Raw genomic sequence first — 16,069 nt, forward strand, 5'->3', positions numbered from 1 at the left:
ACAAGGTAAATGTTGAAAGCAGACACGAAGCTGTAGCGTCCATTGACAAAAGAGATTGTCTCACATCTGCTGTCCCACGTACATTCTAGGTTTGTGGACAGTCCGGTAACTTAGTAAAGCAGTAACCCAAATAGAACTGTATAGTTCCTCTTTGCAATTTTTTGATGATGATACTAGTGCAGCGTCTTTTACCGGAAACAAAACCCTTGTGTGTTCTACATACTTGGCAAGAAAGATGATTCTGATTCCAAAAACATGCATGGCAGGCTGATTGAACAATCCAAATTGCCCCTAGGTGTGATGGGAGCGCAAATGGTTATTTGTTACTGTGTGCCCTGCGATTGGATGGCAATTGAGCCTCCCAGCCGGAGTACCTATAGATGGAATTTACCCACATCATCGCTGTGACTGTTCAAGTTCCCCCGTCTGTGAATGATGATGCAGCATGTGATGTGATTATATCTGTCATCTCCAGCCTTTGTACCAATCTCTGTGATCCGGAGTTCAGCAGTAAGCAAGGGTGTTCTTCCCAACAACAAACTAGACTGGTCGGCTAACAATGATGCCCTGATAACTAAGGGACAGAGCTGGCTCTTCCAACTCAGGAAACGGAGGTATTTTGTTGGTTCAGGGGTAACTCTTTTAGCCCATCAATTGGCTTCAGCCATCCACTATAGCAGAGCCTGCTTTTCAAGAGGCAACTCAGCCCAGGACTCAGAGAGAGAGACTGTATAGACTGGTCAGGAGGGCCAGTTCTGTCTTTTCTGAAATGTCTGGTCTGACATTTTGAGGAGGTGGGCGACAGGAGGATGCTAAGTAGGAATGAACCTAAAGAGTTTGATGGTACTCTTTATTTGTAAGTAGGTTCGTTGTCAGATCTCCCAGGCAGGTGACGCGCAGAGCTTGATCGTGGCGTGGAGTCGAGCAAGTCGTGCCGTGATGTCCGTCCGACGCCCGGCGTGAGCCGGGCGCCTGAGCGGGTCTTTGCAAGTCTCCTTGAGTCTGCGAGTCCGAGATGAGTCTGAGATGATTCTGCCCAATCTCTGTCCCGCGACAGCTCCTTTTATACAATTTTCAAGTGTGTGCTATGCGTCAGGGTCAGACGCACATCAAGGAGATCAAGGAATTGAAAGACATGAAATGGTTGAAAGGCGCACTTCAAAATCATACACGCGTGTGACGCCACAGGGCTCCCCTCTTGGATCCGAAGTCAGTGAAAGCGATGAAGGAAAAAAGAAATAAAAACAAAAGCCATTCTGCGACATGGTGAGGCCAGGCAAGATGACGGTCACCGGGCATGGCAGGCGTCGGTGGGGTGGTTGCCGAGGAAGTTTCGTGGTGCCTGAAGTCGTTGTACGGGAGCACGGCAAAGAGTGCTCTACGACTGCTAGTTTGAGTCGATCGATGGAAACTTTCCTCGCGGCCGTCGAGTCGATGCCGGAAGGTCTTCTCACCGTGAGTTGTTCGGCTGGGATCTGTCAAGTTGGAGAATCGATGAGGGATTGTGAGGACGATGGTGCGTGGGGTTGGCCATGCTGCCGGGCATGGACAGGCCGGTCATCGGCGACGGTGGCGATGATCGCGCTGCCATGGCGCTCTGCAGGACGCTGAGGAAGAACGCTGACGTCGGCGGCCGTGTCGGCCATACATCTTCCCGAAGTCCGATCGTGGACATAAGCGATGTCCGACGATGTCCGATCGTGGACATATGCGATGTCCGATCGTGGACATAAGCGATGTCCGACGATGTCCGATCGTGGACATATACGATGCAGCTAGTTGCAGAGTCGCCAGGCGAATTGGACGTTGTTGGCCATCAGGGTGCGGCAGGTTTCACGGTGGGGTCGGGGCGCCCACGGGTGGTGGCGGCCCATCGGGAGCTCGGCTCGAGGGGTCTTGCTGTGAAGATGCCGGGTTCACGGGCGGCTGGGAAATCTGGGTGTTTCCATTTGGAGAGTTGATTGGGCTGAGGAGGAGGGAAAAAATGCTCCTGGCTAGCTCGCCAATAAAGAGTTTGATGGTTCTCTTTATTTGTAAGTAGGTTCGTTGTCAGATCTCCCAGGCAGGTGACGCGCAGAGCTTGATCGTGGCGTAGAGTCGAGCAAGTCGTGCCGTGATATCCGTCCGACGCCCGGCGTGAGCCGGGCGCCTGAGCGGGTCTTTGCAAGTCTCCTTGAGTCTGCGAGTCCGAGATGAGTCTGAGATGATTCTGCCCCGTGGTTCGACCAATCTCTCTGTCCCGCGACAGCTCCTTTTATACAATTTTCAAGCGTGTGCTATGCGTCAGGGTGAGACGCACATCAAGGAGATCAAGGAATTGAAAGACATGAAATGGTTGAAAGGCGCACTTCAAATTCATACACGCGTGTGACGCCACAAACCCAAAACCTCAGCCCCAGACGAAAGATTCAAATGAAGCTAACAAAATTCATGACACTACAAAACGTAAACGTACATTGAAAGCATCGTGGAAAGAGGAGTTCACGTGGCTTGTAGCAGACAACGCAACGCAAACATTGCATTGTGCAACATGCTGAACAAACGACAACTATAGCAAAATCATCAGCAAGGGATATTTACGATAAATTAAACAAGGCAGCATTTGTGGTATGTAGATCAATTACTTAATTTTAAAGTGTTGTTCTGTTAAATATTCTGATTATCAATCCTTAATACTTTGCAACAATGTTTTTTTTGCGATTAGTCGTCTTATTGTGTTTGAAGTTGTGAAAGATGGGACAGGCCACTTTTCAGAGTTGTCTGCCCTGGTGTCCGGTAACTTTTTGTCATGAGTTTCAGACACTTCCTTTACGTTTGATTTGAATAACGCACCAAGCAATCTTGCAATCTCCAATGGAGTTTATTGACCGACAGTGTCAGTTGTCTAGGAGTCCAAGCTGTCAGCAAGTGCTCTGATGAGCCTTGCTTTTTTTGTTGTTTTTGTCTTGTTTTTGTGTTGTCTTTTGTCACTTTGTGTTGTTGTGCGTCGTGTGGAACGGATACGGATTGTTTTTCAGCATTTTTGACCACGACATTCATCAAGAAGGAGACTGTGCTGAGCGGTTGCGCCTTTTCGGCAGCATGAATATGCCATTACTGTTTTTGAATGGGAGGAATGTCGGTGCCATTCGACTGCCATTGCTGGACACCAAAGGGGCCATTGTGCTTTTTTGCGCCTGTAATGGGCAGTATCTTCGCAGCCCCGCTTTGTTCAGTGGAAGGTCGGTGCTGTTGGACAGTCTGCGGCTGGATGGATACATTGCTTGAGGAGCCCGCGATAAGAAGGAAAGAGCGTCAGCGCAGAGCGCCGATGCGTATATGGAACTGTCACGGGATGGAATTGAAGCTGTTTTATGTGGGACAGGAGATGTGAGACAATCTCTTTTTGTCAATGGATGCTACAGCTGCGTGTTTGCTTTCAACATTTAGCTTGTAGTCGACGTGCACATTCCACCATGATGTCCCTGATCCACTGGTGAAGAGACGCTTTTATCCTCTCCTCTTTCATCTGGAACTGCTTTATGTAACAAAGACGGTACAGAAAGTGCTTAAGAATGAATGACTCTGTGTTTTTGTGTTGTCATGTTATTTGTTATGTATTTTTTTTTTTTTTTTGTTCTTTTGACTTCAAGATGGCGCCGCGAGAGTGGCTGCCTTTGCAGCAGCTCCTGTGTTTTGCTTTTTCTACTTTCATTTCTTTCATAACTTTGCTGCTGTGAAATGTAAATTTCTCTACTGCGAGACTAATAAAGGCAAATCCAATCCAATCCAATGACAGGCTCAAGTCAAAATATGACTGTCGGTGCAGCGCAATTTCCACCTTACCTCCCTGACACGCTGCCTGAACTCCGTGCCCAGCCCATGCAAATGCTCTCTAAGTTCAGGAGCACCTATCTGTGTGAGCAACTGTTTTCGTTAATGAAGATGAACAAAACACCACATAGGAGTCATCTCATCGATGAACACCTTCATTTTGTCCTGAGGATTTCTTCTCCGCTAGGGCTGACTCCAGAAATTGATGCACTTGCACATAAAAAAACGATGCTAAGTACCTGGCTTGGACCAATGTGCATCATCAGAGTAAGTGAACAGTGAAAAAAAAACTAAAATGGATATACGGTATTAGACCTCTTCAAAATTGACCTTTTTCTTCAAACATGGAAACTGATATTCCCATTCTCCAAGGTCTAAATTAGCTAAATATACCAGTTATTGTGAACTTGGACCTTGGCTATGCCTGCATGTAATTTTATTGTTGACGTTTTTCAAAAACGCTGCAAAATTTGGGATATTATGTCCTTATTTTCATTGTCACTTTCCAGAGGTTGATGCTATAGCATTGAAAGTGGTACCAAATGAAGGCTAATAACATTTTATTGAATATGGTGGTAAGCACAATAAAACACATGAACACCTGTGTAAATTTTAGCTAATTTTAATGCACAAACAGCTGGGACACTACAAAAAAAAAATCAGTTTGGTAGCATATGATAGCACTGCACTGACATATATTTCATAAGAAACTGCCAGATAGGATGTTACTAATACTATTATCACTTGTTCAATGTTTTGACAGTTTTTTGAAACTCATTTTTTTCCTGTGGTACTCCACAACTTGTAAGCAGCTTCTTTGCTCTGGGTCAGTTGTGATCTGAGTTGCAAAGTCACTCATAAGTTTCACATCTCTCTCAGTAACATCATTGGTCACTTTCACGGACCTCACAAACTTCTGTGCATTCCTGTAGCTGTCATTGTCATTCCAGGTGTCAGCAGTAGTGAGCCAGTCACATTTCACTCGAAGAGCATCAAACAGAAAGTGAGACTCTGGCCCTACCAGGTCTGTGAGAACTGTAGCTGCCTTGATGACAGGAAACACTGGCTTGCCTTTCCTGTAACTCTCAGGTTTCTCTGTTTCTTACAGCTTGACTGCGAGCTTCTCTTTTGCAGACTTGGTCATGCTGGATTCTTGGATTCAAGATGGCGCCCCCCTGTGTGGCTGCCTCCACAGCAGCTCTTTCCCTTTCTTGTCTACTTTTTCACTTCTTTACTTTTCCGTTTTTGCTTTGCCTAATCTCGTTCCATAAACCTACGGAGAGGAGATGGGCATCTTTTCTTTTGCTCATCGCCGTTATTTTTTACTTTTTCATCGCTCCTGTGAACGGGGAATCCACGCGCACGCGGAATCCTATTGTTTACAGTCGAGACCAGCTACTAGCGTGGCGGGCTAATAGCGGACTAGCGGCCGCCGCACCAGACATCCCCGATGAACTGAAGAGGAGGAAACGAGGATGTCGGGCCGGGAAAGATCGCCGCAAAAGAACGAGGAAATACCGACACGTTCTCCCGTCCGTCATCATGGGGAACGTGAGATCGCTCCCGAATAAAATGGACGAGCTGGCGGCGCTATCGCGGCACCAGAGGGAGTACCGGGAAGCCAGCTTGCTACTCGTCACGGAGACATGGCTTTCGGCAATCACTCCGGACGCCCACGCAGAGTTGGAGGGCTTCCAACTCGTACGAGCGGACAGAAATGAAGGCAGCAGTAAGCAGAAAGGAGGGGGGATTGCTGTATTTGTGAATGACAAATGGTGCAATCCTGGGCACATCACGGTGAAGGAAAAACTTTGCACTCGGGACATCGAGCTGCTAGCCGTTAGCCTCCGGCCGCATTACCTGCCACGGGAATTCTCACACGTCATAGCCGTGACGACGTACATTCCCCCTACGGCAAATGGCGGCGCTGCCTCCGATGCCCTCATATCTGTTGTAAACAAGCTGCAAACCCAGTCCCCCAACGCATTGTTTATCATCTCAGGGGACTTCAATCACATTTCCCTGAAATTCTCCCTCCCAACATTCACACAGTATGTAACTTGTGCCACCAGAGACAATAACATATTGGACCTATTTTATTCAAACGCCAAGGATGCATACAAACTCTCCCCCCTCCCCCCTCTCGGAAGAGCAGACCACAATATGGTTTATCTCCAGCCTGTGTACAAACCCCTTGTGCAGAGGCAACCTGCTGTGACCCGCACGATCAAAAGATGGTCCACAGAAGCTGAAGAAGCTCTGAGGGACTGTTTTGATTCAACCAGGTGGGAGCTCTTTACTGAGATTCATGGGGAGGATATTGACTCACTCACCAACACCATCACAGACTACATTAACTTTTGTGAACAAAACACCGTACCCACCAGGACTGTGCGGTGTTTTGCCAACAACAAACCATGGATTAATCCCGACATAAAAGTCCTCCTGAAGGAGAAGAAAAGGGCTTTTGTCTCGGGCAACAGAGAGGAACTGAAGGCCGTGCAGATCCAACTGAGGAGGAAGATCAGAGAGGAGAAGAAGGCCTACAGGATGAAAATGGAGGAGCAGCTGCAAGCCAGCAATGTCGCTGGTGTCTGGAAGGGCCTGAAAAACATCTCAGGCCACAAAAGCCCAGTGACATTGAACGAAAAAGACAAGGACTGGGCAGATGAACTCAACCGCTTTTTCAATCGGTTTGACAAGACGCCAGCCGCCCCCGGCCCACCGTCAACTTCACCTGTAGCTGCACCTGCACCAACTCTCACTGTGGCCTTACCCTCCCTGGCCCCTCTCACGACCAGCTTTCCACAACCAACATCTGCCCTCCCAACCGTTGCCACACCCTCAGCCGCCACTCTGCCTCCTGGTTCCTGCCTGTCTGTCACAACTGCGCAGGTGAGGAACCAACTGAGGAGGATGCAGCAGGTGAGGAAGGCAGCAGGTCCGGATGATATCAGTTCCCGACTCCTCAAGACCTGCTCCGACCAGCTGTGTGTCATTGTCCAGCACTTGTTCAACCTGAGCCTGAAGCTGGGCAGAGTTCCACAGCTGTGGAAAACGTCATGCCTGGTCCCAGTGCCCAAGATTGCCAACCCCAAAGAGCTCAACAGCTACAGAACGGTGGCGCTGACGTCTCACCTGATGAAGACGCTGGAGAGACTCGTCCTCGCCCACCTGCGACCGCTGGCAAGCTCATCGCTGGACCCGCTACAGTTTGCCTACCAGCCCAGCATCGGTGTGGAGGATGCCATCAACTACCTCCTCCATACGGCGTTGCTGCACCTGGAGAATGCTGGGAGCACGGTGAGGATCACATTCTTCGATTTCTCCAGTGCCTTCAACACCATCCAGCCAAGTCTACTGGGGGACAAGCTGCGGCATGCCGGAGTCGACCATCACCTCACATCCTGGATTACAGATTACCTCACAAACAGGCCACAGTACGTGAGAGTAAAGAACTGTGAGTCGGGCAGGCTTCTCTGCAGCACCGGAGCGCCGCAGGGAACAGTCCTGGCTCCATTCCTCTTCACCCTCTACACCTCGGACTTCAATTACAACACCCCAACCTGCCACCTTCAGAAGTTCTCTGACGATTCAGCTATTGTCGGCTTCATTACAGAGGGAGACGATAGGGAGTACAGGGGACTGACAAAGGACTTTGTGGACTGGTGCCAGCAGAATCACCTCCAGATCAACACTGGCAAAACCAAGGAGCTGGTGGTGGACTTCTGCAGGAAACAATCGTCACCTGCACCATTGAACATCCTCCTACAAGTACCTGGGTGTTACTCTCAACAATAAACTGGACTGGACAACAAACACGGATGCCCTAATCAAAAAGGGACAGAGTCGCCTCTTCCTTCTCAGGAAACTGAGGTCTTTTGGAGTTCAGGGGTCACTCCTAAAGACTTTCTATGACTCTGTGGTGGCATCAGCCATCCAGTATGGCATTGTCTGCTGGTCAGGCAGCATCACCACCCGGGACAGAAAAAGACTGGAGCGCTTTGTCAAGCGGGCCAGTTCTGTCGTGGGCTGCTCGCTGGACTCTCTAGAGGAGGTGGGCAACAGACGGACGCTAGCTAAACTAAAAGCTATGACGGACAGCCCCTCCCACCCCGTCCTGCCCATCCTGACAGCTCTGGGTAGCTCCTTTAGCCAGAGACTATTACACCCGCGCTGCAAGAAGGAGAGGTACCGCCGCTCGTTCCTATCGACTGCTGTCAGGCTTCACAATTCCCAATGATCACATGTGAAAAAAAAAAAAAAAACTGGACACTTGTAAATATGGGTTGTTGCAATATATCTAAATGCATTTCTTGATTCTGCACTATGTACAGTCTTGTTTATAGAACGGTTTTTGCACATCTACATTTGCACAGTATACAGTTGACATTTTTATTTTGTTATGCTTAGAATATCTTGTTTTCTATCCTTTCACTCCCACCCCAACCCCATCCCTCTTCAATTGCTGCTGTGGACTGCAAATTTCCCCATTGCGGGACGAATAAAGGGATTCTGATTCTGATGTGAACTGAAAAGGTGAATGGCACTAGTTCCTGGGTCAGATACAAGCGTTGGTTGTTCATTTTCTTGAGAACAGAGGTTGCCAGTTCATAGTCATACTGCTTGTATTGCAGCATGTTCTTCATAAGATGGAGGTCATGGATAGGTGCATCCACCCAGTGGCTGGTGTAGAATAAAGCCAGGAACTTGTTCATCCTCTCCAGCTTGAAGATAGTGTCCATGTTGTATTTTAGTTCCTTGGAAAACATGAGCATCTTCATACAGTAAATGTTCCTGGCCATCCAGCGGGCTTGGTGAATGGCACCTGGCTTGGCCCAGTGGATACCTCGAGGAGGTTCCTCACCAAGCAGGATCAGGCACAGCTCTGCCACCTCTCTGTAATCTGCCCTCGGACTTGCTTCCTCAAGGAAATTGCTTAAGACTGCAATTGTGCTTGGTTTATTCTGTTTCAAGTCTTGTTCAACTAGGCCCAGAACTCTTGGGCAGTCCTTAACCAACTTGTCCCACTTCTCTTTCACATTGCTGAACATTGGGTTGTCAGGACTCTTGACCGTGCTAAACACAGCCTCCCATACATTTCCAATTATTACCTCTGATATGTGATGGCGACAAGTGAAGTAGAATACCTTTTTGCCTAGTTTTTCGTCAATAAGCTTCGCTGCACCCTTGTTGATGCCACTGTTGCTTGCTGTGGTATCAAATAACAAGCCTACAATGTTGTCTGTGAGACCCCATGTTTCTATCAGTTCCAATGTAGCATTACACTGTTGGATTCCTGTGGAACTTTCTATGAAGGGCACACCAAGCAGCTTCCCTCCCCTCCTTGTCCAGAGACGAGCACTGCAAGACTCTCCATTGGGTATCTTTCACCAAAAACATATAAATGTAAAATATATATGTTTGTGCATTAAAATTAATTAAAATTAACACAGGTGTTCATGTGTTTAGGAGAAAATTTTACTTTTCATTTGGTACCACTTTCAATGCTATAGCATCAACCTCTGGAAAGTTATAAGATCACAATAACTGGTATATTTAGCTAATTTAGACCTTGGAGAATGGGAATAATATCAGCTTTCATATGTTTGAAGAAAAAGGTCAATTTTGAAGAGGTCTCATACAGTATATCATTTTATTTACTGATGGCATGGTCTGTTCAAAGTTGAGATATTTTTTTAGGTGTTGGTCTTGGTGGTCTGTGATGAAAAGATTTAAGTTACGATGAAAATGAATAGTTAAAGAGAAAAGCCAGATAATTTGCTTGTTTTTGTTTTTATTATTTTCTTAAATTTGTTCTGGTTTCAGTGTTTAAGCAAAATGTCGTGCGGCGAGACAGCGAGCAGGTGGAAAGATGATAAAAGTTGCAGCCAGATGCAGGAAGGGTATTGTGAGTTTTCTTAATTTGAAGTCGCAACAGATGTCGGGTTTTGGCAGACCACTGGTAACACTGCTCTCCAGGCTGTCCTTTCTCCCTCTTCTTCCTCCTCGAAGTGACTGGCTCAGTCTGGTTTTCAAGCTGGTTCACCTGAGCTTCTGGCCAATCAGGCCGCAGCGGCAATTGGCCATTCCCAGGTGGTTGCAATCACCTTCTCAGAGTCAATTAGTGGTCGCCCAACTCTACTGTTCTGGATGGGGAGAAATGTGCACATTTCTCCCATCCAAAATCCAGAAAACACAAAATTATTTAACATTTCTTTTGGCATCATGACACAAAATTTCAATTGTAATATTAGGATAGTTAATACAGTAGTTTACTGTATCTAATAATAATAATATTTAATTACAAAGGGCCTTTCTGAAGACTCAAGGACATTTTGCAATCAAAAGAACAATACACAGAAGAATAAAACCATAAATAAAATGAGAAATAATAAAATAGCTGATTGAACTACATCATGAATGCAATTTTAAACAGATGGGTTTTGAGGGAGTAAGGGAGGATGTTGGGTGGAAGTGAGTTCCAGAATCGTAAAGATAAACTAAAAGCTAGGTTGGACAGCACTGGGTCGCTCCTTCAGCCAGAGACTGTTTCACCTGCGCTGCAAGAAGGAGAGGTACCGCCGCTCATTCCTACCGACATCTGTCAGGCTTCTCAATTCTCAAGAATCATATGTGGGAAAAAAACTGCACTATTGTACTGTAAATATGGATTGATGCAATACATCTATCAATATCCCTTTCCTGACACTTGCACAATGTATTTTTTTATGAAACAGTTTTGATTTACAGTATACATCTCAGTCTGCTGACATTTTTATTTTACTATGCTTAGAATATCTTGTTTTTCTATCCTTTCACACCTCCCCCACCCCATCCTCTTTCAAATTGCTGCTGTGGACTGCAAATTTCCCCATTGTGGGTCTAATAAAGGTTTCCTGATTCTAATAATAAAAACAAACAAATTATTAAAACAAATTGGTCTGGCCCTCAACAGTTTTTTATTTTATTTTGGCCCACTGTGATCTTGAGTTTGACACGTGCCTTCGAGCAATGATTCTTAATCTTGCTGGAGGCACCGAACCACACCAGTTTCATATGCTCATTCACCAAAACCTTCTTTCGGTGCCCACTAACTGCAGAAGAGACTGAGGAGTGGACCTCTGCGGCGGAGGATCCACCGAACCCCTGAGACCGACTCAGCAATCCTTGAGGGTTCAATTGAACCCAGTATTAAGAACCCTTTATTATTTGAGCATGTGCAAATAGCATTGCAAACATTTTGTTTTTGTGATCTATAATAATCAGAATTTATATTTAAAATTTTATTAACATCAGCAAAAACATTTAAAAACAAATTGGTAATGATACAGTTCAATGTGACAAAAGGAACAGAGGGAAATAAAACCTTGCAATTTCAGAGTGGACAATATACACAGCCTAATTAAATTTGGCGCAATGGCATGATGTTGCAATTTAAAAGCTGAATTCTGTAATTAATTTCTGACATCATGAAAAATATAGAAGATATCTTTTTGTCAGTCACTTTTCAGGGCATAGAGAATATCATCTTGGCTAATATTAAGTCGAATACGCTGCAGGACACCCAAGCGACTCGTCTCCAGCAGTAACAATCTGCAGGCTCCCAGCCGTTGACAGACTGCAAGAACTTCTGATACACTTATTGACTGGAGCCCCTCCACCCGACACAGAGCCTGGTGCTGTATAAATACCTGGTAAGAATACAGAAGAGTTGCAGCTGTTCATATCAGGGATGAGAATGACAAATGAGAAAAAAACTCAGCGATTTTAGCAATTTAATAACCACAAAACCATTAATTTCATCTCTGAAATTCAACTGTATTTGTGAAAATAAAGTTCCTTGTTTGGTGGACTACCAGTATGGCAAAATTGTTATATCAATTCAGGGATGAGAATGACAAATGAGAAAAAAAGTCTGAAAAAAAGGCAGGGGGGCTGTGAGCACGCACATATACGGTTTGTATAAATTCAGCAAGGGATCATTAAAGGTTCATAAAAAATCTTGAATACTTTGCAACTTTTTTTTGCAATTTGTCATCTTATTGAGTTTGAAGTTGTGAAAAATGGGGCAGGCAACTTTATGTCCGTTAACTTTTTGTCACGAGTTTCAGACACTGTAATGATGTGCAAAGCTTTTTTATTGGTGCAATTAGAAGGTGACTTTTTTTTTGCTACCTGCTGGAAAGTTGCCTCTTCCAAACCCAACCGCCGAAACTCTGCAATGACAGCACGAAGGAAGAGCTGGTCCTGCACCGATGCAGACCTGAAAAGCACATACTGCATGGCACCTTTGCTTCGTCAAAACAGTCAACGATTACTGTGAGGATCTTACTTGACAGCAGTGATGAAGGAGGAAGAAAACATCTCATTTAGCGCATCCATCACATGATTCATCCCCACTAATCTTCCGGTTGTGTTGGTGGAAGAATGCTCGCAGAGTTCCGTGGCTCTCCGACAGATATCCAAACACCGGCGAGCATCGCCTGACAGAGCAGCCACCTGAGGAGAAATGTTCCGCTGAAGTCTCTGAGACATGGTCAATCTGTTGAGGGTTATCGTGTGCTGCTCATCACCTTCCTGGACACCAGCTGCAAAGCATCATCCTCAAAGGCCTTGACTTTGTTTAACCGAGACATTATGATCTGTTGCAATTGCTTGAATCCATAAGGCTGGAATGACATTCGAGTTAAACCCTGGAAAAACAAGGGGGAAAGGAAAAAACATTTTGGTATGTGTGTATATATATATATATATATATATATATATATATATATATATATATATACACAGTAAAGTCTCGTTATATCGATATCGGATATATCGATAGTCCCGGTTATATCGATACTATTTCTATGCACGCACGGAGAAAATTACATGCAAACAGGGTCAGATATATCGATAGTCCCGGTTATATCGATATTTTTTCGGACTCCCTTGAATATCGATATAACGAGACTTTACTGTATATATATATATACACTTTTACATATACATATGCATTAGATGACAACTCCTGAATGGCTTGCTTCTGCTTGTCCTCTTGAAGGCAAATCAAATCCTCTGTGTTGAGGACCTCATTATGGTCAGCAACAAGCTCCTCGATGTCATCTGCATCCAATTCGAGTCCCGTAGGTGCTGGCAGAGATTTTATTCCAACAAAAGGCGCGATCGTCCCAGTTCCAAAGAAACCAGCACCCTCAGGATTGAACGACTATAGACCTGTTGCTCTGACGTCTGTGGTCATGAAGTCCTTTGAACGCCTCGTGCTGAACCACCTAAAGAACATCACCAGACCTCTGCTAGATCCTCTTCAATTTGCCTACCGGGCAAACAGGTCTGTGGAGGATGCAGTCAACATCGGACTGCACCACATCCTCGACCACCTTGACAACACAGGAACCTACGCAAGGATCCTGTTTGTGGACTACAGCTCTGCGTTCAATACCATCATCCCAGAACTCCTCATCCCCAAACTTCTCCAGCTTGGTGTGTCCCCCACGATCTGCCAGTGGACCCTCAGCTTCCTGACAGGACGGACACAACAGGTCAGACTGGGAAATATATCATCCACAACATGAACCACAAGCACTGGAGCCCCGCAGGGATGCGTCCTCTCTCCATTGCTCTTCTCTCTCTACACGAACGACTGCACCTCAACGCACCCAGCTGTCAAATTCATAAAGTTCGCAGACGACACCACGGTCATCGGTCTCATCAAAGACGGCGACGAGTCTGCGTACCGACAAGTGGAGCAGCTGGAGCTCTGGTGCAGCCGTCACAACCTGGAGCTGAACACGCTCAAGACAGTTGAGATGATCATGGACTTCAGGAAACATCCATCACTACAGCTACCTCTCACACTATCCAACTGCCTTGTGTCAACCGTTAAGACCTTCAAGTTCCTGGGAATCACAGTCTCCCAGGACATGAAGTGGGAGGTCAACACCAACTCTATCCTGAAAAAGGCCCAACAGAGAATGTACTTCCTGAGGCTGCTAAAGAAGCATGGCCTGCCACAGGAGGAGCTGCAACATTTCTACACGGCTGTCATCGAATCCATCCTGTGTTCTGCCATCACCGTTTGGTTCGGGGCCGCCACAAAAATGGACAAAATCCGACTTCAACGGACAGTTAGGACGGCGGAAAAAAATCATTGGCACCGCCCTACCCACTCTCGAGGACTTGCACACTATCCAAACTAGGGCACGGAAAATCCTACTGGACCCTCCGCACCCTGCCCACCACCTTTTCCAGCTACTCCCCTCAGGCAGGCGCTACCGATCCATGCGCACCAAATCCAGCAGACATTTAAACAGCTCCTTCCCCCAAGCCATTAACTCTTTGAACTCTTTCAACAGTAGCCAAAATGGAACTGTATAGTGCCACTTAGCAGTTTTTTTTTTGACGACGATACTAGTGCAGTGTGTTCTACCGGAAACAAATTCCTTGTGTGTTCTACATACTTGGCAATAAAGATGATTCTGATTCTGAGTCCGATGATTCCACGGACCCGGAATAACCCGACACAAGAAACCAAAAAGGGATGCAGCAAGTAGGCGGGCGGGGGCCTATCAAGCTTGGCAAAATAAAATGGCACACGGAGATGCAAAAGCTCGCGATCCCGGAAAGCAACAACCTTACGCGATCGCGGCTAACAATCACCTCGGGCGAAGCAAACTCTTGTGCTGGCAAGTCCAAGACACTGGTGAGGCGCGAGGCATCGTAATCATCCGGCGCTGGTGACAGCGACTCGTTTAAATGTCCCAGTGTTGGTGATTACGGGATTGACAGCAGCTGGCGGAGGTCGGGAGCGGCGGCCCCACCCCAGCTGTCAACTCGCACGTGACAAGTTCGGTGTCATTAGTCATGTGAAAGCATCGAGTAAATAAAGCCTTTGTGTAAAGCTTTGTTGCGAAGGATGGTAGCAATGGTGGACTTAGCATATCGGTACCGGGCCACTAAATCAGACAAACGCACACCGTGTTCGTGTTTCGCAATGATCTTCTTCCCCTCGACTGTAATTTTGTTTTGTGCCTTCTTCGGCTGAACACGAGCCGTGATGGGGTCTTTTTCTGTCCCATAACAGCAAAAGTATCGTTGAAGACGATCGACGTGTGCACTCATAGAAAGGGGGTGTGAAAAGGTAGGCCGGCTGGCCTACCTTTCTTACGGAGTTGTACACTTAGGTTATTAAATTATGAAGGAAGTGACGCAACGGCGCACAGTGTGGCACTATGTCCCGCCCATAGTTTCCAGAACAATCTCGAGGAGATTCAGGGTGAGTCGCAATTTTCTGTTGGTCTTGATTAACGCGCATTTTCATGACAATATCTTATTTTGTTTCCCCTTTTTTTACTGTCTAGTGTTATCTAATTAGTTCCCTTATTCATTCGAGTCCAGATTACTTTTTGTGTCATTATTTACTTCACGTTTTGTCGAGTGGAACTTAGCTTCATAGTGCTTTTCTATTGCGCAGTTAATCACAAGACGAAACCCATGCGACTTCACCCATCCCTTCTGCCATACTGTGTTGCAGGTAATAATTGTTTCATTTCGTTTTTATTGAACAATATTTAGTTTCTTGTGTCGTGTCTCATTTGCCCGTGAGTGTCCGTGGCTGGTTGAACTGTGCGCCAGCCATTACAAGCGCACCGCGTGTTCTGCCGAGTCTCCGCCCATGATGCGTTCAGGGACATCTTGTAAATAACAGTGAACTTGTGTTGTATTCTCTTTTTCTGTAAATAACCACTATACGATCACACGTTGTTAATTCTGTTTTGTTATCTACAATGTTTTGCATTTGAGAACAATCTCGAGGAGATTCAGGTTAATCACAAGACGAAACCCATGCGACTTCACCCATCCCTTCTGCCATACTGTGTTGCAGAAATAAAAGAAATAAAAAGACACATCCACGCGTCTCGTCTTCATAAATACAGCAGCATCGTGGAGATGAAGACAGTCACTGTTGTGACACCCGTCACATATATACTTCACGTTTTGTCGAGTGGAACTTTGAAGCACATGTGCTTCATAGTGCTTTTCTATTGCGCAGTTAATCACAAGATCGTGGAGATGAAGACAGTCACTGTTGTGACACCGTCACATTGGTGCCGTGACCCGTCGATCACAAGTGACTCTCCACTTCGGACCGGGACCGCGATGCTGCACAGTGTCTTCATCCCATCACTCGGTGGACGGTGTGTCGACCCCGTTCTTTAAATTGTGTGTTTATTGTCTGACCTGCTGTTTT

General features: G+C 46.1%; 2 protein-coding genes across 7 annotated transcripts in view; one reads left to right on the plus strand and one right to left on the minus strand.

Moving 5' to 3' along the window:
• Positions 1 to 88: 88 nt before the first annotated feature.
• LOC148895375 (uncharacterized) lies at positions 89 to 9,463 on the plus strand. Its single transcript, XM_089001760.1, has 2 exons — positions 89 to 4,837; positions 4,922 to 9,463. The coding sequence occupies exon 2, from the start codon at positions 4,978 to 4,980 to the stop codon at positions 7,612 to 7,614; it is 2,637 nt and encodes an 878-aa protein (XP_088857886.1). The 5' UTR covers positions 89 to 4,837; positions 4,922 to 4,977; the 3' UTR covers positions 7,615 to 9,463.
• Positions 9,464 to 11,099: 1,636 nt separating this feature from the next.
• Positions 11,100 to 16,069, minus strand: part of orc1 (origin recognition complex, subunit 1) — a 55,863-nt gene continuing 50,893 nt past the window's right edge. For 5 of the 6 annotated variants that reach the window (XM_089001756.1, XM_089001758.1, XM_089001753.1 and 2 more), the window contains exons 14-17: positions 12,390 to 12,509; positions 12,149 to 12,315; positions 11,992 to 12,079; positions 11,100 to 11,507 (exon numbers count right to left, since the gene is read on the minus strand). In XM_089001756.1, coding sequence (XP_088857882.1) covers positions 11,313 to 11,507; positions 11,992 to 12,079; positions 12,149 to 12,315; positions 12,390 to 12,509 — 570 coding nt within the window. In that variant the 3' untranslated portion in view covers positions 11,100 to 11,312. The remainder of the gene's footprint in view (positions 11,508 to 11,991; positions 12,080 to 12,148; positions 12,316 to 12,389; positions 12,510 to 16,069) is intronic. The other variant, XM_089001759.1, reaches the window with a different exon arrangement.

This window comes from Hippocampus bargibanti, linkage group LG07 (genome assembly GCF_051943395.1).
Source record: "Hippocampus bargibanti isolate YZ-2025 linkage group LG07, ASM5194339v1, whole genome shotgun sequence".
In the NCBI taxonomy this organism is placed as follows: domain Eukaryota; kingdom Metazoa; phylum Chordata; class Actinopteri; order Syngnathiformes; family Syngnathidae; genus Hippocampus; species Hippocampus bargibanti.

Excerpts from the sequence above, each read along its gene's own strand:
- LOC148895375 (XM_089001760.1), top strand. The coding sequence starts at position 4,978 with ATGGCGCCCCCCTGTGTGGCTGCCTCCACAGCAGCTCTTTCCCTTTCT.